The sequence below is a fragment of the Centruroides vittatus genome, unplaced genomic scaffold, assembly GCF_030686945.1.
Source record: "Centruroides vittatus isolate TY-2023 unplaced genomic scaffold, ASM3068694v2 contig_347, whole genome shotgun sequence".
In the NCBI taxonomy this organism is placed as follows: Eukaryota; Metazoa; Arthropoda; class Arachnida; order Scorpiones; family Buthidae; genus Centruroides; species Centruroides vittatus.
The window spans coordinates 2387902-2412578 of record NW_027122171.1 but is presented as its reverse complement, the minus strand read 5'-3'; the positions used below and the strand labels follow the sequence as shown (position 1 = coordinate 2412578).

Below are 24677 nucleotides of genomic sequence, written 5' to 3'. Positions count from 1 at the left end.
ACAGTTGTGTAGTAAGCTACCTTCTGATAAAGGTAGTATATGAGTTTGCACATGATAATTGATAAATAAATTTAAGTTCCTAAACAAATCAGTTTAAATAACACTGTTTTATCAAATTTTTCCTATTTAAGTATCTGAATTATGAATAAAAAATGAGCTAGTAAAATTGTTTTAAGCTTAGTTTGATGTTATAATTTACTCATATTTTTTCACCAATGCAAAAAATAATTTATACAGTATTCATTTTGTTGTCAGTCTTATAAAAAGTTTATCAGCTTACATGATTCAGCAAATGAATTTATATACTTTATAAAAAAATGATTTCCTAATAATTTGATTAAATACAATAGGTATTTATTTCTTATAAAAATTTTGTACATTTATACAATAAAATAGTACTTTAACAATCATTTCTGATATTAAAGATAATCTGTGATATTATGACATATTGACTAAATATTTTTATTTGTTATCACAATAAACTGGCAAACTGCTGCAGCAAATTTGGAATGCAGGAAAATTTAAATGAATATGTTTATTTACCCTTCAACAGATTCCAATTTTTGAAGATAAGAACTCAGTAACGGAAATATGCTCCAGTTATCTGTCATGATGTGAAGTATAGGAATATCTTTGATCAGTTCAATTTTCATTAATAAATGACAACATTTGGGAAGAAGTATGCCAAAATCAAATCTTTCTTTTGTATTGTTATTTAAACTGTGAATATAAAATCTTTTCCATTGATTTGTGATTTCACTTAATTTTGATTTTGAAACTTTTAATTTGTGAACAGACTGCTGACATGTTGAAGAAAAAATACTACAAAAAACAAAAAAATATATAAAATTAATCAATTTAATTTATTAAAGAAATTAAAAATTTTTAAATTATAATCTTACCCTTTGTTGGATTGAAGATCAAAATTCGTCCAAAGAGTATCAAATAGTTTTCGTCTCCAAATGTTTTCGGAAACTTTTTCATAGAGAAAAGGAGGAACTGGAAGAGGAAGAAATAAATCTTCAAACAGAACATTTATACTTGGAATATCATTTTGATAACTTCTGCCATCTTGACATGTAAATTCAGCTCTGAAAATACATATATTGATATCAGTTATTTTTAAAGATATTTATATATATTGGAATATATTTTACAATTTAAAATAAGTAGTAGTAGTAGCAGTAGTAGTAACAACTCTCTCGCCAGTCATCACCTTGCTGTGGTGAGAGCTCAGTAATTCTGATGAACCACAGATTATGCTGGCTGTAGCATCTGCTTCTGGTAGGGTCACCCATGCCAGTGAGGTCTTTGGAAAAATGAAGCCAAGAGTGACTGAATCCACATCTGTGGAGCTCATCTTAGTCATGTTATCACCATGTGATAACACAATCCAAGTCTAATACTGGCTCAGACAACACCCAGGGGTTAACAAGGTTTGTGCTTGTGAATTAGGCAGAGGCTCACATTCGAAAAATATGTCAGTCTCTCTTGGCCACAATTAGTGAAAGCAGCATTGGTCCAAGTATGGCTACTGCAATGCACACACCAGTTTAGGAAAACAAGCCTAACCATGATCTTTGTGAGGCAGTCCAGCCACAGACCACTAAAATAGGTAAGCCATGCCAATGGATGAAATGGACATTGGAAATGAAAGAGTTAATTAACTGTACTGACTTCACTGTTGCAAAACTCAAAACAGATATGACAGTATACTGAGAACAGTTACATCACTTGTTTTCACAACATTATTTCACAGTCATTGTGGGTTTGACCAGACTCACAATAGAGATGAAGGACGAGGACCCTATGTATCCTGACAGACACTCTCAAAAAACTCCTGGGAATTTTCAACTGTCAGGATTTGATCCCAGATTCCCAGAATAATAAGCCATCACCTTAAATGTCTTGGTCATTTGGTTATTCAGTTCTACTGGTTTATACAATATTGTTAAATTTAACATTTTTTAACTACTACTCTAAAGACGAACCTGTTACCGGTGTTTCTTTTGTGAAATCGTCTTATAATCTTCTCACAAACATTTTCAAACTTCTATGAGTTCTTCTTCGAATAAATCGGAAGATTTTGAAAAAATAGAACAGAAGAACAAACCGTTCCATTTAATTTTGCCATGGCGGACATGCGCAGTGGTGTTTTGATGTTGATTATTGTCTATACGCGTCCTAAAGGACTTGCCAGGCCGATGAAATGTTGATCTCTTCTTTTTGGTTGATGCAGATATTATTAAAGCTCATTTTATATATGAAGCGTGCAATGCCATAAGGTTGTAAATGCCATTTTTCTCAAAATACGTATTATTGAAGAAATGAATTTTAAATGCAATGTTTTTTCCTACAAAAAAATATTGTGGCGATAGTGGCGCTCTAAGTGGCTATATTTTGAAGATGAATTTATGTGCAAGCCATAACGTTTTAAGCGCCAAAGTGCAAGCCACGTGACTTTTGGTGCGTAAAATGTTGCGGTTTACATTTAAATCATTTTGTTATTCCAATTTGTAACGCAGTGAGTTTTTTTATGCAAAACCGGATAACTGAATGCCAGTTTATTAATAGTTAACCTGTATCACCTTATTATTTGATATTTCAAAATAATATTTGGACTTCCATTAATCTTTCAAATTTGAAGTTTTTAAATACATTTTAACTTTCTACATACAATCATGGAACACCGGGGATGTAAATCACACTTTCGAGAACCTCTTACCGGTGTTAGACACAAAATGAAAGATCGTCATAAACATTTTCAAACTTGGTAGTTCTTCTTCAGACGGTAAAAAACGAGTAACGCAGATCGAATAATGGAACAAATTATTTTTAAACTGAAATCGAATGCTTCACGATGCAGCTGGTTGATCAGACATGCGCATTCGGTGCGAGTGGAAGGCGATTAAAGATCCGTGTCGATGAGGGCCTGCCAGGGGGTGGACAAATTGAGTTCTTCTTTATAGTTTAAGCAGGTGGTGGCGCAGCTGTGTTTGTAAATGGAGATAGCCTCCAACCACCTCAGGTGTTCAGAGTGAGGCGTTGTGATGATAAGTCTGGCTTGGTTGAGGGCCGTTTCGATGTCCGGATCGGTTGCGTAAGTAGAGAAAGCCGTAGAATTTCTCCCATGGAGAATATCTGCATTGTGCTCACGTATTCTGATTCCCAAGGATCTCTTGGTTGAGCCGATATAAACAAGGTTTCTGTCAAACCTGTGATCCTTAAGAGGTATGGAGTAGATGCCCGGAAGTCTGTTGGGGTCGGGGGAATCCTTCCCATTGCAGAGGATGTCCAATATGGTGGGGCATCTTCTGTATGTGATCTTAATAAGGCACTTGTGGGTAATCCTCTTATATAACGACGCCACGTACGGATTATATGTGACGGGGATCCGTGTCTCATCCTCAGGTTGATTGCCGAGACGTGAGCGGATGTCGGAGATACGTGCTGTGCGACGGTGACGGTTAACTAATCTATTAATAAGCTTGTGGTACCCGTGGATGGTCGCTACATATCTGATGTGCTCCAATTCGGTGGCCAGTGCTGCTGGAGTGGACAAATGCGAAAATGCCCTCTTAATTAGCGTGTTGAAAGCAGCGGACTTGTATTGGAATGGGTCACACGACCCAACCAGGATGTAAAGGGAGGGCGTACCAGGTTTACGGTAGACCGAAGTTTGTATAGACGGTCCTTCAATGCAGATGTTTAGATCTAAGAAGTGGACCCCCATGTTGTTAGCTTGTTCCAATTCTATGGTCAAGCCATAAGGGTTGTCATTAACCGCTTTTACAAATGCCGACACATCAGGTACATTTCTCCATAATATGATTATGTCGTCAATATACCTCTTGTACAAGATGATGTCAGGAAGATAGTGCGGCAGGACCTTTTGCTCCAATTGTCTGATGACCATCTTGCATAAGTCTCCCGCCACTGGGCTCCCCTTAGGCACTCCTCTTTTTTGTGTGTAAACAGCTCCATTGAACATGAAAAAAGAGTTATAGCACAACATGTGGACCATCTCCAGCACTTGTTTGTGCAAAATGCAGTCTCCAACAATTCCAAGGAGGAGGTCCCTGAGAGCGCAAAAGGCTGGAAGGAGCTCCAGTAATGGGTATAAAGATTTAAAATCCAAAACGGTGATAAATCTTGGAGGAGAGGGAAGATCCTTAAGGATAGAGATGAGGTCCACTGAGTTAGCGATGTTGTACGAGTAGCCATCCAATAGGGGGGCTATCAATGAGTGTGCACCCCTCTCAAGTTTACGAGTAGGGGCTCTAGCTTTATCCACCACCGGTCGTAGTTGTCAATCTTGTTTATGGGTCTTGGCGAATGCGAAGAGCCTGGGGTGTTGGGGCGTTCAACAACAATGTTACCCAATTCCAGGCATTTAACCAGGTGCACCAATTCCAGGCATTTAACCTTTGCCCAATAGTGGACAAGGCAAGAGCACCAACAAGAAAACTAGAGAGGGCTACCCACCACCTCCTTTCGCCAAGCTTAGAGGATTATCCTTACACCATTGAAAATCCAGAAAACCTCATAAGCTATGAAGGATCTACCTGAGTCTCCAAAACTTATCACAGTCCTAGATTTTAAATATACTTGAATAAACATATACTCGAAATGGCCCATCTTATTTGTTACAACTCAATCTTCTCTTTTGAAGGTACGGTTTATAAACAGACAAAAGGTGTCCCCATGGGTAGCCCGGTGTCAGGGAACTTATGTGAGATGGCTGTTAGGCAGATGGAAAGTAAAGTCATCCCAAGAATTTATTGTTCTATAGGAGATACGTGGATGATGTACTCATTTTATGGAAGACGGAGCCTGATATAGCGGCCTTTATAAAGACTGTCAACGACAACCCTTATGGCTTAGTCATAGGTATAGAGCAAACAAGCAGAACAGAAGCCCATTTCCATTGCCATCAAGATAGAAGCATCTGCCGTCAAAACGTCGGTCTACCGAAAACCAACGGCAACACCAATATACATACCTAGGGGGATCCTACGACCCGTTCTCATATAAAACAGCTGCTTTCAAAACCTTGGTAAGAAGAGCGATCTCCCACTCCTCCACAAAGCAGGCTCTGGGCAAGGAAATAACTTACCCTAAAAAAGTCGCAAAAGACCACGGATGCCCCTTCCTAATACAATGTATATTCAAACAGCACCGCCAAGAAAGCACACCTGCAGTAAAGGCAAAGGATAACACTAACAAAAACGAATTAACAAGACTTCCTGTCACATACAACCTATACGTTAGAGGAGTGTATGGAAAAATAGCCAAGAGAGAGCAGATGCAGATAGTGTATCGAAGAGGTCCCACAGTAGCCGACATCCTAAGAAATTGCAAAGACCCTCCGGATCTCAACAGAATGTACGGAGTGTATTCTATCCCTCTAATGGATAATAGATGGCAAAGAGAACTCATTTACGTTGGTTCTACTAAGCGCTCGTTAAAGACCAGATTAAAAGAACACCAAGCGGACCTACAACACGGGAAACTCAACACAGCGCTAAGTATATACGCGTCCGAACAGGAGAACTTGATAAAGCTAGAATTGTCGTAACGACACCCCACCCGGAACATATAAAGTGGTTAGAAGCTATCGCTATATATAAAATGAGCTTTAATAATATCTGCATCAACCAAAAAGAAGAGATCAACATTTCATCGGCCTGGCAAGTCCTTTTGGATGCGCATAGACAATAATCAACATCCAAACACCACTGCGCATGTCTGCCACGGCAAAATTAAATGGAGCAGTTCGTTCTTCTGTTCTATTTTTTCAAAATCTTCTGATTTACCTGAAGAAGAACTCATAGAAGTTCGAAAACGTTTGTGAGAAGATTATAAGATGATTTCACAAAAGAAACACCGGTAACAGGTTCGTCTTTAGAGTAGTAGTATATAAATCCCGGTGTCAGTAGGAAGTAGAACAGTACTATGAACATTTTTTAAGTTTATATATTCATTAACAAATATTAATGAAATGATATTATTTGCTTTTAAGGTTTGAACAATTTATTTGCATTTCATATAAATTATATTTACATTTTTTAATGTATTCAAATATTTATAATTTCAAAAATACATGTAATTGCCATTAATGTATCAATTCTATAATGAATTTCCAAAAATTACTTACCTGCATTTAACATTTAAAGGTTTAGGTGAATTTGGACAAAGTATTAAATTCACAACTTCATCTAGAAAAAAAATGTAATTAGTTTTCTTAAACAGTTTTATTATTATACAATATAGAATTTACAAAATTATAATGTTTACTTGATTTTGTATTCTTCTTAGCAAGTAAAACTTCAATATCTGCATATAAAAAACAGTAAAATATATTACAATAAATGATCCAGATTGGATTAATAGATTTTAAGACAAAGTACAATTGCAACAGGGATTAAAATAAACAATTAAAAAATCAATAAAATTGAATATAGATATGTGCCACTTAATGATGTATTTCTTGGAATGTAGTCTTGTTGTTAAGCAATGCATACCTATATAGTACAACAATGCCAATCGAATTTGATATATATAATAATATACAGTATATTATAGTTTGCTTAGCAAGAGCTGAAAGGTGCATGATAATAGGTAATTAAGAGTAAGAATGAGAGGTTACATCACGTCTGATCCCTCAATCCAGTCTTCTATTGAGTTTGTATTTCTATATAGTTTGTATTTTTCTCATGAACTTTAACTTAATTAACTATGTTCTAAATTAAATTTTCCTTTCATGGCCCCTTTTAAGCGAGGAAACAAAAAAAGTCAACGGGAGCCAGGTCAAGACTGTAGAGAGGCTAGGGAACCAATGGGTTGTGGGTCCCGGCCAGAAAATCATTTACAACGAAGGCACTGTGGCTTGGCGCGTTGTAGTGATGATGTCTTGATGTTTAAATCTTCAGTCACAATGCAATAAACAGTTGTTTTCGTCATGTTTAGAGTGTCTGCTATCAATTGAAGGTGGGATGCAATCCCACTGCGAATTGTGTGCATTTTTCGTAGGCTTAGAGCAATATTTTGGTGCATTTATTCGAGCCCTTTGCTTTGTCTGCTATCTATTACGTGTTGACTCTTTGGGTGGCTTGCTACCTTCTTGAGATGTGTCCTGTAAGTAATTATCTTTAGTGAAACCAAAAGCAAGCGAATCAACGGCCTCTTTCAAGGCTCAATGGCCAAGCAGACCAAACCTGAGGACAGTGAGGGAAGTAGCTCCTCTGGGGAGGAGCAGGAGATGGAGCTGAACCTTGAAGGTGAGAGGTTTCAGATTGCCGAAAGGTATCGGCGGGAGTTATCCAGGTATTTGGTGAAGAACGGCAGTTCTCGTCTAAGTACACGAAAATATTATGACTTTATAATGAAAACGGTGGAAGATATCATTGAACTTTTCCGAAACGGAGAGAGAGAGAAGACATCAAACAGTGACTCCAAGAGATGAGCGCTAAGATGGACAAACTGGCAATGCCAGAGAACAAGCCTCTGTACTCAAGTGGTAGTGGCAAAGAAAGCCCTGCCAAGGAAGGAAGTGTTATTCGTTGAGCTGGAGTCCAACGGGATGATCTGGAGAAGACGAAGAGGCGACTTAAGGAAAAAATAAACCCTAAACGACTAGGAGTAGGGATTCAAGGTGTACGTAAATTAAAGAAAGATGGAGTAGCTATAGAGGTGGCTACGGTAGAAGAGAAAGCTAAGCTAAAGACCAAAATTGAAAGTGCAGGATTGAGGACCTTGGAACCGGTCAAAAGAAAGCCCCGAGTCATTATATATGGGGTTCCCAAAGAATACTCGAAGGAAGATGTGGTGGATAGCTTGTTCTCTCAGAATGAAGATATATCGATGGTCCACAACAACATTGACCAATTCAAAAATGAGGTTACTGCCAAGTTCCCACTTGGTGGAAAGGATAAACCAAATACCAACTGGGTGCTGGAACTTAGCCCAGTCTACCGAAACATCCTCAAGAAATTGAAGAGAATGAACATTCAATGGATAAGATGCAGTGTAGAGGATTTCATATCAGTAATTCAATGCTTCAAGTGTTGCCGCCTTGGGCATTTTGCTGAAGATTGCCCAGAGGCGAGGAAAGTCTGTAGCCAGTGCAGACAAGATCATTCATACAAAGACTGCCCGAATAAGAAAACGATAAAACTGTGTGTTAACTGTAAAAGAGATAATGGCTTGAACTACAATCACGATGCGTGTAATAAAAATTGCCCAGCTATTCAGAAGACCAGGAAATTTATAATGTTGAAGATTGATTATGGATGGTAGTCCCAGACAGGAAGGGCAATGTGAAATCAAAGTTGTTCAAGTGAATTTGCAAAAATCTATAGGGACTATGGCCGCCTTTTGTAAGATTATAGAGGGGATAGACGTAGCACTCATTCAAGAGCCCTATCAGATCAGAGGTTCAATTGGCTGCCTTAGACATCAATATGTGGCACTTCACGAGCCATCACCACTTGCGGCTATTATACTCAGAAATAGACAGATTCCATCATTCTATCACGGGAATCTCAGTACACAGAAGGTTGCCTGCACAACAGTCGGTACAGGCCCGGAAAGGTATGTAGTGATAAGTGTCTAGTGCTCAATAGCAGATGACTTCACATAGGTCCTGGAACAACTAGACCTCATTATTGACCAGTTCCCCAATGATTTATTAATAATAGGGGGAGACATAAACGCCCACTCTCAACTGTGGGGCAATCCAGAGAATGATGATAGGGCTGATGACTTTCTACAATTCATTAACTCCAGGGGGTTGTTTGCTTTGAATGACCCAGAGTCTCTACCTACTTTTGAGACCCCATTGGAAAGAGTTGGGTAGATGTCACTTGTTGTAATAGTAGAGCATTAAGAACAGTCAATGAATGGGATGTCTCTGGGCATGCAAGTTTAAGTGACCATGCATATATAATCTTCAAACTTGGATCTGGGCAAAATATTAGAAAAGCATCGACAGAAATATGACATCAACAAGGCCAACTGGGCCGCCATTGAGAGGAAGCTGGTGGAACGAATAGCAACTCTTCAGCTGGACAATGTTATAAGCAGAACTGTTGCAAGTGAGAAAGAAAATCACACCTTTTATTAACCTTATACAAGAACTGTGCGAAGAACATATTCCAAGGAAATGTAAACGTGACAAAGCTGTCCCTTGGTGGACTGCGGAGCTGTCAGCTCTTCGGGCTGAAAACAATCTCCTAAGGTGACGGTACCAAAGGGCCAGGAGCCTGGCTGAAAGACATAGAAGGTACCAACAGTATCAGGAACATGAGAGACAATACAAGAGGACCATTAAAGAGACTAAACTGTCTTCATGGAGGGAGTTTTGCACAGAAAGCTCCAGTAAACCGTGGAGCTACCTTTTTAAGTGCTGAACTAATAAACTCAAATCTACGAACTTGCTTAGGAGCCTAAAGGTGAATGACAGATACACTAGAGACACTGAACAAACGATTGACACTCTAATGAACTGCTTTTTTCCAACGGATGACAGTGAGAAAGATCTTCCGGAACACAGGGAGGTGAGGAGCACTATTCAAACACTATATAATGAAACCGATGCACCCAGTTTTATGTACGCTGAGATGAAAGATGGGGTACGACATCTGAAGCGGACTAAGGTGCCTGGAGGTGACGATTTAACAAGTGAAATAGTCAAGAGTATCTGGGCTATGATCCCAGATGCCTTTGTCAAAGTATATAACATGTGCTTGGAATATGGGGTTTTCCCCGAGAAGTGGAAAGTGGCAAAATTGGTAGTTATACCTAAGGGCACAGGCATGGATCAGGATGAGGCAGACAGTTATAGGCCTATTAGCCTACTCCCTGTAATGGGGAACATCCTAGACTATCTTATAGTTTAAAGGCTAACGTACAAAGTCATCAAGGAAGGGGCCCTTAGCACTAAGCAGTATGGCTTTCTGCCACAAAAATCGACAGAAGATGTAATATGTCTTGTACTTAATGATGTAAGAAAAGCTGTCAGGTGGCTTAAGTATTGTTGCATCTTAAGCTTAGATATCAGGGGTGCATTTGACCATGCCTAGTGGGATGAAATCCTCCTTAATTTACGACAGATACACTGCCCAAGAAATCTGTACTACCTCATAAGAGCATTTTTAAGTGAGAGGATGGTGACTTATACCCATGGCGACCGCACCATTACCTGGACAATCAGTCAAGGGTGTCCACAAGAGTTGAATTCCGGCCCATTCTTTTGGAATGTTTTATATAACAGTTTCCTGCAACAGGATAAAGGGGCAATAAAGTATGCCTATGCAGATGATACCATCCTTCTCTTTAGTGCAGACTCTCGACGTGAAAAAGAGGAGAAAGGTATTAGACTACTTGCTAAGGTGGTAGAGTTAGGCCACAACTACAAGCTAGAGTTCAATGAAAAGAAAACCCTAGGGATGGTTTTTCATCATAGTGGGGCACCAGACCTGTATAAGCAAGTCCCTACTATCCAAATGAATAATAAGTCCATAAAAATTGTCCAGTCAATGAGGTACTTTGGTGTGATAATAGACAAGAACTTAAACTCAGGCAAACATATTAAGGTACTTAAAAACAGAGGTGATCAAATGTTCTACAACCTTGCACAGGTCGCTAAGGCTGACTGGGGCCTCGACTCGGAGGCAGTAAGAGAGATTTATAGAGCTGTTCTCGTCCTGAGAGTAACGTATGTGGCTGCAACATGGCACAGTGCCGCTGATGATGGTGTTCGAAATAAAAGGACAATACTTACTTTACAAAGGCATGCTGCACTAAGAATAACAAAAGCCTTCCAGATGATTTCTACTGATGCCCTGCTTGTGATATGTAGGGAAGTGCCAACTGATCTTTTAATACACGAGAAGGCCTATTGTTACAGCCTGAGGAAAGACCAAACAATTGTAATAGACGATATCACTTTTTGAGCTGGTACTTATTGTACCAAGCCTGCATTGGCAGAGTTGCCCAGCCCACCTGAATGGGTAACCATCACAGAGGAGACAGAGAGTTGTCAGTATGAGACCGAAGTTTACACTGACAGCTCGAAAAGTGAGAATAGTGTTGGAGCAGCCTTGGTCATTTACCAAGGTGGTCAAGAGATTGAGCATAAGCAATTCAAGTTGCATGATGCCTGCATGGTATTCCAGGCTGAATAGCTGGCCTTACATGAAGCAGTAAAATATTGCTGTGAGTATCTTAATAATGAAGATGTACTAATTTGTACGGATAGTCGAAGCACCCTTGATACACTGCTGCAATTTAAAGACACAAATAGAGTTACTGTTAACATCAAGCGGCAGATTATGTCATAATGGTGAGGGAACCATTAGGTTTCAATGGGTCTGTGGTCACAGCGGAGTCATCGGCAATGAGACGGCTGACGAATTAGCCAAAGAAGCTGCCAATAAGGCAGAAATAGATTATGAGGAGATACCAGTGGCACATATCAAAAAGGCCATCAGAGAAAGTATGAACAACAAGTGGCAAGTTAGATGGACTGGGTCAGACAAGGATAGGCTTACTTATGGCATCCTACTGAATATACAAGAACGGTTATGAGACCTACATTGGTTAAAAAATGACTTTATAAGTACACAGGTCCTTTCGGGCCATGCTAAGTGTAACACGTACTTTAAAAAGGCAAACAGAAGTACGTCTGAGGAGTGTGTGTGTGGAGATAGCAGCCAAACGGTAACATCTCCTACTGAAATGTCCTAAATACGCTATTCTCTGTAATGAATTGGAGTGCCTCTTTTATAATGAAAATCCCAACCTTACTATGGATATATACAGAGGCGTAGCTACAGGGCAGTGGGGGAGGCCGCCCTGGGTGTCACCCGGTAGGGCCTGTACCTAAAAAAAAAAAAAAAAACAGGTCAACGGCTTGCCACGAGAGCTCACACCAGCTGAAAATCTTACTATGATTGATTCTATAAATCTAAACTCATACGTTGTGACATCACATATTCATTATATTGTGCAAGTTGCTTGAGTGCGAAGATATTACAATTGAACACTGTTTTATAAAAGAGTTAAAAAGGGTGACACCACGATATCCACACCGGGTATCACCCACCTACGCCACTGGATATATACAACCTTATATGGACTAGATCACTCTTACCAGAACTGTCGAGGCTTTCTAAAGCCATATTCAAGAGAAGCTAGCATTACATCGGGATAAGTCTCCCGATGCTTTCTAAGTGGCAAGTGGCCACTACTAGTTGCAAGACCAACTGATACGCACCAATGTATAGAACTGTATTTAACTTCTTTTATTTATTATGTCTCTTTTTGTTTTATGTTGTAAAGTTCAGATTGTAATAAAGATTAGGAACCCTCTGCAGTGCTCTGTAGAACAGAGGGGCATTCTGATCCCCAAAAGGGAAAATGATGAACTTCCTAAACGAAAAAAAAAAAAAAAATGAAAAAAAATCAATTGAAGGCTCAACCATCGGTCAGAGTTCAAACAATCACGCACACGCATCACATTTTCATTGATTCAGGAGGTTGGATGTCCGCTGCAGGGTTTGTTGGTGATCTCCTCTCGACCATCCTTGAACGACTTGTACCATTGGAAAACTTGTGATTTGGACAAGCACTCCCAAAGGCCTGCTGAATTAATGTAAAGGTTTTGGTGGCAAACTTCCCAAGTTTAACACAAAATTTGATAGCATGACGTTGCTCCACAAAATGATCCATTGCACTGTATCACATTAACTCAAAATGGGGTTCACGGAAACAGATATCTTCACCCACCAGCAGCTTGGAGGCAAACAAGACTGAGCAAATTTTGAAGCTAACACCCCATGTCACCTAGCACAGCAGGTTAGAACTAGCTATGGGATATCGTTATCATGAAAAAATTGGTTGCATTACTTATGGAACGCACCTTGTAATTTGTGATCAAGGACTACAAAAACTGTAATTACACCTACCAGGCGTGCTTCAGGCTTGCCCGGCTTCTGCACCATCATGCAGGCTGAGCAATTTTCCATCTACCAAGCCCTGGTTTACATCAATAAATCTAAAATTAAAAATCAGCACATCAGGATATGCTCTGACAGTCAGACTGCCATCAGGCAGCTGGTCAATCCTGCAGCCCTCTATCGGGTCTTATCAACAACGAACTTCAAAACACACGAAACAACAACGTGGCCTTCTCCTGGGTCCATGGCCACATTGGCATCGAGGGCAATGTTAGGACGGACGCCCTTGCCAAGCAAGCAGCTGCCTCTTCGGCCAGTCCCAGCTACTTGGAGATTTCCAACACTGTCATCAAGAATGTGATCCACGACACCCAGATTTGAATGGGAGGATAGCAACACAGGAAGGACTACCTTCCACTTCACCATACCTTCCCGGATATCATCTCCAGGCTGCGCAACAGGTTCTTTCATGTCAGTTTCCACATCACCCAGCTTCTCACCAGACATGGGAACCTAAGGCAATATCTTCATAGCTTCAGAAACTGTGGCACCCCATACTGTGACTGTGACAACACTGTGCAAGACTCAACCCACCTGATCTCCCACTGCCCGAAGTTCAATGACAATAGGACAAATCTGGAACAGACAATTATGATAAAGGGCTTCAACTGGCCGTATTCTGCAAGGATTCTCGTGGAGGACAGGGAAGTTTTTACTGCCCTCAAGAGTTTCATCCTAGCCACCGGTGCCCTTGATCCTACTTTTAACAGTTATGGTATAAAACTGTGTACTGATTTCTATACTTTGTATCCTGTGCGTGGTATCTCTACCATTGGGCCACCATAGTCTACCTTACTGCTATTGTAATGGTAATGGTATTGTATATAGTGTACTGTAAATTGTGTCGTGTGTATGATATCTCATTCTACTTCCTTCATTTTATTGTAATTTGTATTTTATATTTTATTGTACCTGCATTTTACATTGTAATTGGTATCTCATATTTTGGTATTTTACATTGTTTCTGCATCTATGCTATATTATGTATTTTATACTGTATTTTGTATCTCACATGGTATTCTGTATGGTATCTTGCATCTATTCACATATATTCCCACCATGTTACATCATTGAACAATCGGTGTTTACAAGGTTCATCCATCCTTCCTGAGTAGCAACTTTATTGCTCCTCCTGTGTCAACCTCATTTATTGTCGTAGACTGGAATGTACGTACCCATGGGCTACTCATTATTTTTACTTGGAGTTCAAATGTTGCTCTTCTGGACATTTTGGCTATCTTGTATCTTCTACCAGCTATACTATGATTTTGTATTTCTGGATTCCCTTTCCACTATGTATTATACTTTGTACTTGATCACCGGTTTCAACTTGTAACATTTCATCTTGTATACCGTACGACACTTGTATATATTGTTTGTAATCAGTATTTTTAGTTAAATAAAGGCGAGGAGATACTCACGACTCTTCCACTTTCATCACCTTTCCTATCCTCCTTTATATTTCACCTTCACCTCTTCCCAACTCCTTATCACACTATTCTCTCACTTTCAAACTCAGACAATACCTATGAGTAGTCCTGGGTCTTCACCCCTTTTACGCTACCACAACCTTGCAAAGTTTATCTTTTAATACAATTTTTTTAATTCATTAATTTTATATCATGAAAGGTTTAATATTTTCATTATTAATAAATTTTACATTAAATCATTAATTTTTTAAATGCAAATTTGTGATTTCGTTATCATATATGATGTTATTTATTTAAAATTATTATTATTATTTTGGTAATAACTAAGCAAATTGTAGTTATAATGGTGACTGATTTTCATAATTTGGATAATAAGTCATTTTTATTTTAAAATTTTTGACTGCATAACTTTGTAAATAGTTTATACTAGTCTAGCTTTATTATTCCTATTCTTTCTTGATTTACCATTTTCAGCAGTATCTTTATGTGAGAATTAAACTAAACGAAGAAAAAACACGATTATATGATCTCATTAGATGAGTTATGTCAACTTTCTGACCTGAGAGGGTGTCAGATGACATTTTTTCAGAGTCAATTGTGACACCTTACAACACCTCGACTATTAGTTACCTCTGGGAAACCACTTTTAAATGTAATGAGGGACAGATGATTTTGATCAGTCATCACCTGTTTTTCAAGCCATTAGGATCAGTGTTTGAAACTACTAATTTGGATTTTTGTTTATGTGTTTCATCTGAATTCTGTTTGGCTGCTATTTAACATAGAAAATATCATCCAAATTCAATATCTAGAACTATTTTGTCATACATCATCAGGATCTGTTTGTCTATGCTTTGCAGTGTGGGAAGTATTTATCAGGATTCAAAGGTATTGTAAATGCTCTCTCTCTATGATTGTAATGAACATAAACATGATGAATATGTCATACTTCAATGTACACTATATTGTATGACCTTTCGTGCCAACTAATAAATGTTTTATGGTAGTTTACTGCATTGAGTGACTTCTTCCAACTGAATCTCATTGTTTCCTTCTCCATCTTACTCATAGTCTCACATATCAGACTGCTTCATTGTTATCCACAAAAATGCTTGAAAATTTGAGTAGTAGGCATAACCTACTTGGTGTCAGAAGATTCTTAGTGTAAACACTTACATTTAGCAACAAGTACTGAAAGGCATAAATCTCACATTTATAATATTTTGTAAGTAATTCCTTTTTTAAAATATATCAGTTACTCCTGTATTAATTCTTGTAATTTTATCCTTTTCTCTACATTTTCTCTGTTTTCACAGCAAAAAAAGATATCAATAAATTCATAATAAACAAAGGTATGTTTTTTCTGAAAATTCTTGTGGTAAATATAGGTATATTTTGTATATTGGAAATTTTTATACACATCTTTCACTTTGAAATTCATTATTAGAATAATAATGTTGACTTATCCTTATCTATTTGATTTATTCTATTATCCCTGAATAGAATTCATTATTATATCTATAATCTTTTGAAAAATCAAATTTATAGTTTTACATGACACTTGATTTCTGTTTGCTAGAGTATATTATCAAATTACTGTATAAGATGTCAGTATAAACATACCAAACTTTTATTGATGATTGTTTTTCTTAATCTGTATTTTTACTGAATTTTAGAAAAAATTTGGATCAGATTATATAATTAGATTTTAATTTAAAACTATTTTTTTTAGTTATAAAGATATACAATTAAACATGAAAATGACTGAATAGACATTTTATTTTTTAATTCATGTAAAAAATTTAAGAATTTTTTAGAATAAATTCTATCATGTATTATTCTGTAGAGAAAAAAGTTGCTTTTAAGAAATCTTATGTTAAAACACTTACCATTAATTTCATCACAATAAGGAAGAGAAAAAAATTTGAAGACGATGCAGTAAAGTATCTCAAACTTTGTATTTGTCCATTCTGTCTGATTATTGATTCAATTATTAAGAAGTCAATTCTATTTTCAATATCGATATAAATTATATTTGCTTACAAATTGAAGTGTAAGAGGAATAGTAACAACAGGAACAAAATCTTCATATATATACTTGTGATATTTGTCCAAAATTTCTTTAGAAAAAAAGAGAACTAAATAAATAAATTATAATAGTAATTGTATGTAAATATAATAAACAAAATGTAGAAAAAACCTTTGGTAATTTCAAATGAAATATCTTGAATTGTTTTAGTTTCAAGTTGAGATTCTGCAGGAAAAATTCTGTAAAGAAATCTGAAATTTTAAAACCAATCTTTGAATGTAGTAAATATTTTTAAAATAATTATAAATGAACAGTTATACGTAGTACGATCCAAAAGTTCGGGGAATTGGCGTAAAATTCCTTACCTTAAAAAGTTTATATTGCCGATGCACAACCACCTTCAAAGTAATCACCTTGGGCGATGATACACTTCCCCAGCGATCGTATAACTTCTGGAAGCACTGCTGGAAGCCATTTTTTGAAACCTCCCGTAAGGCCTCCTGCAATGCTGCTCTCACCTCATCTGATGACACAAAACAGCGTCCCTGCAAATGCTTTTTCATTGATGGAAACAAATAAAAATCACACGGGGCTAAGTCTGGTGAATAGGCGAGGTGTGGAAACACATTAATTTGAGTTTTGGTGATGAACTGTGTGACCATTTGGGACCGATGTGCAAGTGCGTTGTCATGCAGAAGGTACCAGTCTCCACTTTGCCAGATCTGTGGCCGTTTACGATGAATAGGTTCCCTCAAACAACGTAAAATGTCTAGATAATGCTCCTTGTTTACTGTTCTGCCTTCGGGAATGAATTCTGAATGAACAATTCCTTGAGAATCAAAAAATATCTCCATCACAACTTTCCCTTTGCTCCGATCCTGCTGGAATTTCTTTGATCGCGGTGAGGAGGGTGATTTCCAAGTTGAAGAAGCACGTTTTGATTGGATATCTAATAAATAACACCACGTTTCATCACCTGTTATGATGTGGTTCAAAAAAGCTGGATCCTTATCGGCTTTGTTAAATCACCCGATATTCTCATTTGTTCTTCCTTTTGTTCAGAGGTCAAAAGCCGAGGGACAGTGTGCTGAGACACTCGGTGCATGTTAAGATCTTTTGTTAAAATATGCTGGCAACTAGTCTTTGATAAGTGAGTAGCCTCAGCGATTTTTTCAAGGGTTAGGCGACGATCTTTGCAAACCACACTGAAAGACCAACTCAACATTTTCCATGTTTCGTGAAGTCGAAGGTCGGCCAGAGCGTTTATTGCCTGCAATGGATTCTCGGCCCTCTTTAAAATGCCGATGCCATTCGTACACCTTCGATTTTGCAATGGTAGAATCACCGTACACCTTTCTTAGCAATTTTAAAGTCTTCGTAGGTGTTTTACCTAAACGCTGACAAAATTTAATGTTGCAGTGCTGTTCTTGAAACTCCATTTTTATTACGTCGCAGAACAAAGGTAACTATCTCTGGAAGAAAACAGCAGCGCTCGCGGTTTAATCAAGTGACATGGGCGAAACAGACCTGAACACGTAGGAGTGGTTTGGTAGAATCCATTTCATACGCTATAACTTCAAATACATGCTTTTGTTGTCATAGATTACTGCATTCCCCGAACTTTTGGATCGTACCACGTACATTAAATTTATTGTTATTGCAATTGAATGATTACAATAAATTATTATAAATTACCTCTCCAATTTGAGAACAGGATTTTGAAGGTGTTGAATTGGATGTGTTAGATGAAAGGCTGAATTCCCTAAACACAAACATTTTTTTAGTAATTTGCATATTTATAATTCATGTAAACCACAATAATTTTTACCTGTGACAAGATTACAAAGAGATTGTTTTGCAGGAAGAGAATGATTTTGATTTTCAAATAATTTCTGCACCTAAAATTGGAAGTAATTATACTTAAAACCTTATTTAAATCACCATCGTATAAACAATAAGATAATTTAATAAAGTTCTCTCTGAAGGAAAATTTAAAAGATAAAAATGCAAATAATCTAACAAAGCTTTATACCAACAAATTATTTTTCTAAAATTTATTTAACCTTATTCATTAGAACATATTTTAATTATAACTTATTTATCAAATCAAATAAAAACAACTAAGTTTTACCTTTTGCGAAGAGAGCAAAGTAAGAGCAGAATAATATAATTTAGCTTGAATTTTAATATCTACATCTTCAAACTGCATCATTTGATATAGTATTTCTCCAAATTCTATAAACAAATTTTTTACATTTATAAAATACTGATTCACTCATTGACAAAAAAGTTATGCACCTAGATAAAGTTACAGTCTAATTACTGTAAAATTTAGCAATGCCATCAAAGTGCTGCTGTTCTGACTGTGAGGAGGTGTTGTGGGCAGTTGATATGAAAGGGCACTCTGGATGTTCTAACAGACCACCAGGAGTGTTGTGAGACAAGCACAAACAGCTGAAATGGTATCTTTGTCCACCATCCAGAGATAGAAGTTTTGCTAGGTTATCCTCTCTCTTCCTATACTATTGGCAAGCAACTAACAGAGACAAATTTGCATGCATAATGATCACTGTGTGTTTTGCCATTAGCACCCCAGCATTGTTGGCTTTGTTATGAGTAAGAATAAAATGCTTGAGAGAACAAATAATACAGGAATACAATTAAGATGGAAACACAGGCTTTTATTAGTTTCTGAAGTTATGCATTTTGAACAAAGTGCTCATCATTGATCCTGTTTTAAATTTTACAGCAATCTTGATGACAGAAATTATATGTATGTTATAGATAATTGTGACAACTGGGTTCCAATTTATAATAAAATACCTGTAAATTATAAAAGAAGGGAGTATAATAAAATGCAATTAAAACTAATATTAAAAGATTGGTAAAAGAAAAAAAGGAATAAAACTCATTAAAGAGTTAAAAAGAGATATAACAATCACTTGTATGACTATTGTAAGTATTGGTGGTACAAAGAACATTGACAGCAAAGTGGTATATTCAAGAAATTGTCCTCATGTGTTTCTTTTCATGGCATGGTACAAATACCCATTTTCTAGAAAGATAATGCTCAGCTGCACACAACTAAGATTTCCCAATAATGACTCTGTCACATCACACTTTCTTGGCCTGCCAGATCTGCAGATTCGTCACTTATGAAGTATTTGTGGACCAGGTGGGTTGTCAGCTTTGACTATCTACGAGCACAAGGGATCTGGCAATCTGGAGCAGCAGTTGCAATATCTGTGGGTAAATCTGTTAGAGGATGGCATACGGTGCCTATATGCCTCCACACTCAACCACACTGTATGTATCCAAGCAAGAGGATGTTCTACAAGATACCAAATATTCAATGAAATTGTATCATTCCACAGGAAACTGGCCCTTTGTTATGATATTGTTATCACTTAATGACAATGATATGTTCACACTAATAGCATTTCATTCAATTCCAATACCTTTTCCTTGGTGCATAACTTTTTGTATTAATCAGTATATGTTAAAATCTGTATTTAAAAACAAAACTCAGATGATATATTCTTACCAGTATAGAAACAATTTATGTTTTGATATTGTAGAAAACTACAACAAACAGATAATATACTGTTTCCCAAAAGCCAGTCTCCACTTTGGCACACATCTGTATTTTCAAGCATTTTCTTAATAAATTTCAAAATAACCTAAAATATAAATCATATTAAAACAAAATTTAAAATATATACGTGGTATGATCCAAAAGTTTGAGGAATGCAGTAATCTATGACAACAAAAGCATGTATTTGAAGTTACAGCATATGAAATGGATTCTACCAAACCACCTCTACATGTTCAGGTTAATTTCACCCATGTCATGTGATTAAACCATGAGTGCTGCTGTTTTCTTCCAGAGATAGTTACCTTTGTCCTGCGACGTAATCAAAGTGGAGTTTCAAGAACAACCTCCAACATTAAATTTTGGCAGCGTTTAGGTAAAACACCTACGGAGATTTTAAAATTGCTAAGAAAGGTGTACGGTGATTCTACGGTGAAAGGTCACGGTGAAGTCGAAATGTTGGAGGTTGTTCTTGAAACTCCACTTTGATTACGTCGCAGGACAAAGGTAACTATCTCCAGAAAAAAACAGCAGCGCTCGTAATTTAATCACATGACATGGGTGAAATTAACCTGAACATGTAGACGTGGTTTGGTAGAATCCATTTCATATGCTGTAACTTCAAATACACGCTTTTGTTGTCATAGATTTCTCCATTCCCTGAACTTTTGGATCGTACCACGTATATATATATTTTTATAAAAAATTATGTTTTACTATATAACCACTTTAGATTTTTATAAATACTGTATATCATTTGGGAAATTTAAAGATTATTATAATTGCATTAAAATAAAATATTTAAAAATAAATAAAAAAAGCTTTGTTTTATTCAATAAACAAATTTGAAATTAATATTTTATTTTAAAAACATTATTTGTTTGTCTTCTGTTTATTTTTTGTATATATAATAATATCATTAGAATTAGTTTATTATTATACTGTCTTTAAAGACTGATTGTTTTTCACATTTAGGGAGATCCTTGTACTTTGGGACAAGCTCGTCATTTGAAAAATAATGCACCAAGAAGTAGCAAGTAGTGACATCTAGTAGCTATTTCATTATAACATTCAGAATGCATGACATAAAGTTTGCTGTTTTGACTCGTTTCACCGCTGTGACATGTGGTGTAATTTTTATAGGTGTTTGTTTTTTTGCAATCCATTTGGATCTTGGTTTTAATCGAAATATTTTGAGGTGAGTAATTTAATTACAGTACAGTTAGTTGATAACTACATTCATAACCACTTATTTTAATAAATAACATTGGATTTCTGTAATTCAAAAATTATAACCTTACTTTGTTTTAAACAAGAGAAAATTGTACCTCAGGTCAGTGAATTTTTTGTACCTCGGGACTGTCCCAAGGTACAAGGCATTGCTTTTCTCAACTATTTATTTAATATTATTTTGTTTACTTTTGTTACTATGTTTTAGATGCCTCAAAGTAAAAATAGTCACCTGGCCAAAACCAATTAAGGAAAATGTTAAAAATGCTATTAATATGGTCATTAAAAAACGTTGTTCTATTCGGAAAGCAGCCGGAGAGTTCCATGTCTCAAAATCTTTAATAGGCCATTACGTGAAGTTGAAGAAAGAAAAAGAGTGTGTCGATGTCGTCTATCAACTTCAAAATGCTGTCAAGAGAGTATTTACTGATGATGAAGAAGAGCAATTGGTTGCATATTGCTTAAAGGCATCTAAGTTTCACTATGGAATATGCAAAGCAGAATTTTTAAAATTAGCATTTGAATATGCAGTTATCTTGAAAAAAACATATCCAAGTTCTTGGGATACAAATAAAAAAAGCTGGTAAGACATTTTATGAATACAGTCAAACCTGTTTTTATGCGGTGGATAGGGACCGCATAAAAAAAATGCATAAAAAAAAAAAAAATCGCACAAAACTTCACGAGTGGCTATAAAAAATAGTTTTCACAACACAATTAAAAAAATATTTTTTTTATGCGGTCAATAGGGACCGCATAAAAAAAGTCTCACATAGAAAATAACTCAAAACCGTACGAAATAGAATATATTGACAACAGATGTCAGCACTTGACTGCATTGTCTCGTCTATCATCTGTTTTACATATTTTTGTCCAGGTGGTGTTTTGTTGACTTAAAAAATAAATTATGTCATTTTTCGCATATTCATGCAATAATATTACTATAATAAGTTCATTTATGCTATAATAAGTTTATTTAGCTATAATAAGTCTATTTAGCTATAATAAGTCAACGTGAGACATGACGAATCGCACGAGACTAGTCGCCAACTATACCGCACAAAAAAAAATCACACAAAAAAAGACCGCATAAAAACAGGTTTGACTTTATTTTATTAAATGGCATCAAAATCTAAGCTTGCAAAAACCAAAGGCAATGAGTTTAGCACGTGCTACTGCTTTCAATAAGGCGAATGTAAACTTGTTTTTTAATAAATACAAGGACAAGGACATACTGATGAAATACAATTTTACAAACAAAAGAATCTATAATGTAGATGAATCTGGAATATCTACAGTACACACACCAATGAAAGTTTTAGTGCCAAAAGGATTGAAACAAGTTGGGAACATTACATTAGCAGAGAGAGGTAATAATGTCAGTTATTGCATGTTTTAATGTGCTTGGAAATTTTGTGCCTCCTTGCATGATTTTCCCTAGAGTGCACTTTAACAGTCACATGATTAATGGTGCTCCTTCTGGGACTTTGGGGCTTGCAACTCCTAATGGGTGGTGTAATAGTGATAAATTTGAGGAATTTTTAAACCATTTCATTAAACATGTAAGACCTAATATTGGTAATAAAGTGCTCCTCATAATGGACAATCCTGAGAGTCACCTTTCAATTAAAATAATAGAGTTGGCCAAGCAAAATGGCATAGTAATGTTCACATTCCCTCCTCACATGAGCCATAAGTTACAGCCTTTAGACAGAACCATTTTTGGTCCACTCACAAAATATTATAACAAAGCTTGCAACAATTGACTTTTGCAACAACCAGGAACTCCCCTAACTATATATAATGTCATTGAATGCTTTGGCACTGCTTTTCCACTAGCTTTTACACCATCCAACATTCAAAATGGATTTAAAGTTGCAGGAATATGGCCATTCAATGACAATATTTTTAGCAAAGATGAGTTCTTGAGCTAATTTGTTACTGATAGGCCTTATGTAGACACTGGTACCGTTGCGCGCACACAACTGAATATGCCTGATACACAACCAAATATTACTTTACCTGGACCATCAACACTTGCCAATATTGAACAACAAACTGACAATACCCAAGTAAGTATAGAATCACCAGCACCATCTACATCGACTGGTAGTAAGGATGCGGATGAAAATATACTAATGTCACCTGAAGCCATTCGTCCATTCCCAAAGGCCCCACCACGTAAGAATAAAACTAGAAATAGGAAAGGCAAAATGAGTGTCTTAACCGATATGCCTGAAAAACAGAAATTGGAGCTGTTGGCCACGAAGAAAAGAAAGAATGAGGTGAATAAAAAGCTAAATCTGTTAAAAAGTGAGTTTTTAAGAAGAAAAAAGTTGAAGTCAGTAGCTCTGAGGATGAAACTTCTGTGATCTTGGAGAGTGACAATTCATGTGATGAAGTTCAAGAGGAAAATAATTGTGTGGGGTACGGTGAAAATTATTTTACTACTTCGAGCACAGAAGACTGGATTCAATGTGTTACCTGTCAATTCTGGGTGCACAAAGATTGCGCCTTTTTTGAAAATTACTGTCAAAAATGCGGTATTAATTCTAAAAAAATTAGTAAGTAGTAATGTTTGTGACCTATATTTGTAATGACTTGTTTTTCTTAATAAAAAATCTTTGGTTTTCAATCATTTAAATGCCTTCTACAGAACATTTAAGCTTTATATTTACCTGCATTTCCAGCATATGAAACATTTTTGTTAACTGATAGAGCAAATATTGTTATAAAGGAAAAGACTTGGATAAACTATCTTTTTTTTTTTCATCTGGCAGAAGTTAAGATTTACAAAAATGTTAGGATTGGTTCATGTCCTAAGGTACAATCCATGATTGTACCTCGGGACAAATATCTATAAGTAATTATTTGACATTTTCTCATAAATAAAATAGCATAGGGTCATGTGTTGCACCATATATAATGATGTTATCAATTACTAATACAAATATTCAATAGTCATAGCTAAAGATCAATTTGAACTTAAATTATGAAGGTTTAAAGAAAAGTGTCCCAACATACAAGGATCTCCCCTACATCTCTTCTAACTCAAAGAAAGAAATCCAAATTCTTAAAGAAAACTCTTTTCTTTTCTTTTTTTTTTGTTAACTATCACATGAACATGGGTAGCAAAAGTTCTGTTAGTTTTGATTAATGAGATACAAAAAAATTATTTGTTTTTATTTAATATCTACATTTATTTAATATTTATATATTCCCCATTAAGATTCTGTGATTTTTTCCTGATTTTCTTTCAGCTTTCTGAATCCTCTAATGAGAAATTCTGGATCCTTGAAACTATCTTTGTTAGTATTCAAGGGGGAAAATAATCATGATTAGTTTCAAATTATCTGAGTTTTATATATTTCTGTACA

General features: G+C 36.3%; 1 protein-coding gene and 1 long non-coding RNA gene across 6 annotated transcripts in view; one reads left to right on the top strand and one right to left on the bottom strand.

Annotated features, from left to right (window-relative positions):
- Nucleotides 1–332: 332 nt before the first annotated feature.
- LOC136974311 (AP-5 complex subunit beta-1-like) overlaps nucleotides 333–24677 on the bottom strand; it is an 81052-nt gene continuing 56707 nt past the window's right edge. For 3 of the 5 annotated variants that reach the window (XM_067269157.1, XM_067269159.1, XM_067269158.1), the window contains 11 exons: nucleotides 20023–20158; nucleotides 18610–18713; nucleotides 18307–18376; nucleotides 18174–18240; nucleotides 16650–16717; nucleotides 16493–16569; nucleotides 16339–16423; nucleotides 6298–6336; nucleotides 6158–6218; nucleotides 903–1091; nucleotides 333–822 (listed from right to left, as the gene is read on the bottom strand). In XM_067269157.1, coding sequence (XP_067125258.1) covers nucleotides 540–822; nucleotides 903–1091; nucleotides 6158–6218; nucleotides 6298–6336; nucleotides 16339–16423; nucleotides 16493–16569; nucleotides 16650–16717; nucleotides 18174–18240; nucleotides 18307–18376; nucleotides 18610–18713; nucleotides 20023–20158 — 1179 coding nt within the window. In that variant the 3' untranslated portion in view covers nucleotides 333–539. Of the gene's footprint in view, nucleotides 823–902; nucleotides 1092–6157; nucleotides 6219–6297; nucleotides 6337–15314; nucleotides 15641–16338; nucleotides 16424–16492; nucleotides 16570–16649; nucleotides 16718–18173; nucleotides 18241–18306; nucleotides 18377–18609; nucleotides 18714–20022; nucleotides 20159–24677 lie in introns of those variants that run through there. The other 2 variants (XM_067269160.1, XM_067269161.1) reach the window with 2 other exon arrangements.
- LOC136974369 (uncharacterized) lies at nucleotides 21103–23794 on the top strand. Its single transcript, XR_010880630.1, has 2 exons — nucleotides 21103–21527; nucleotides 23580–23794. It is a non-coding gene; the product is annotated as an uncharacterized lncRNA (long non-coding RNA).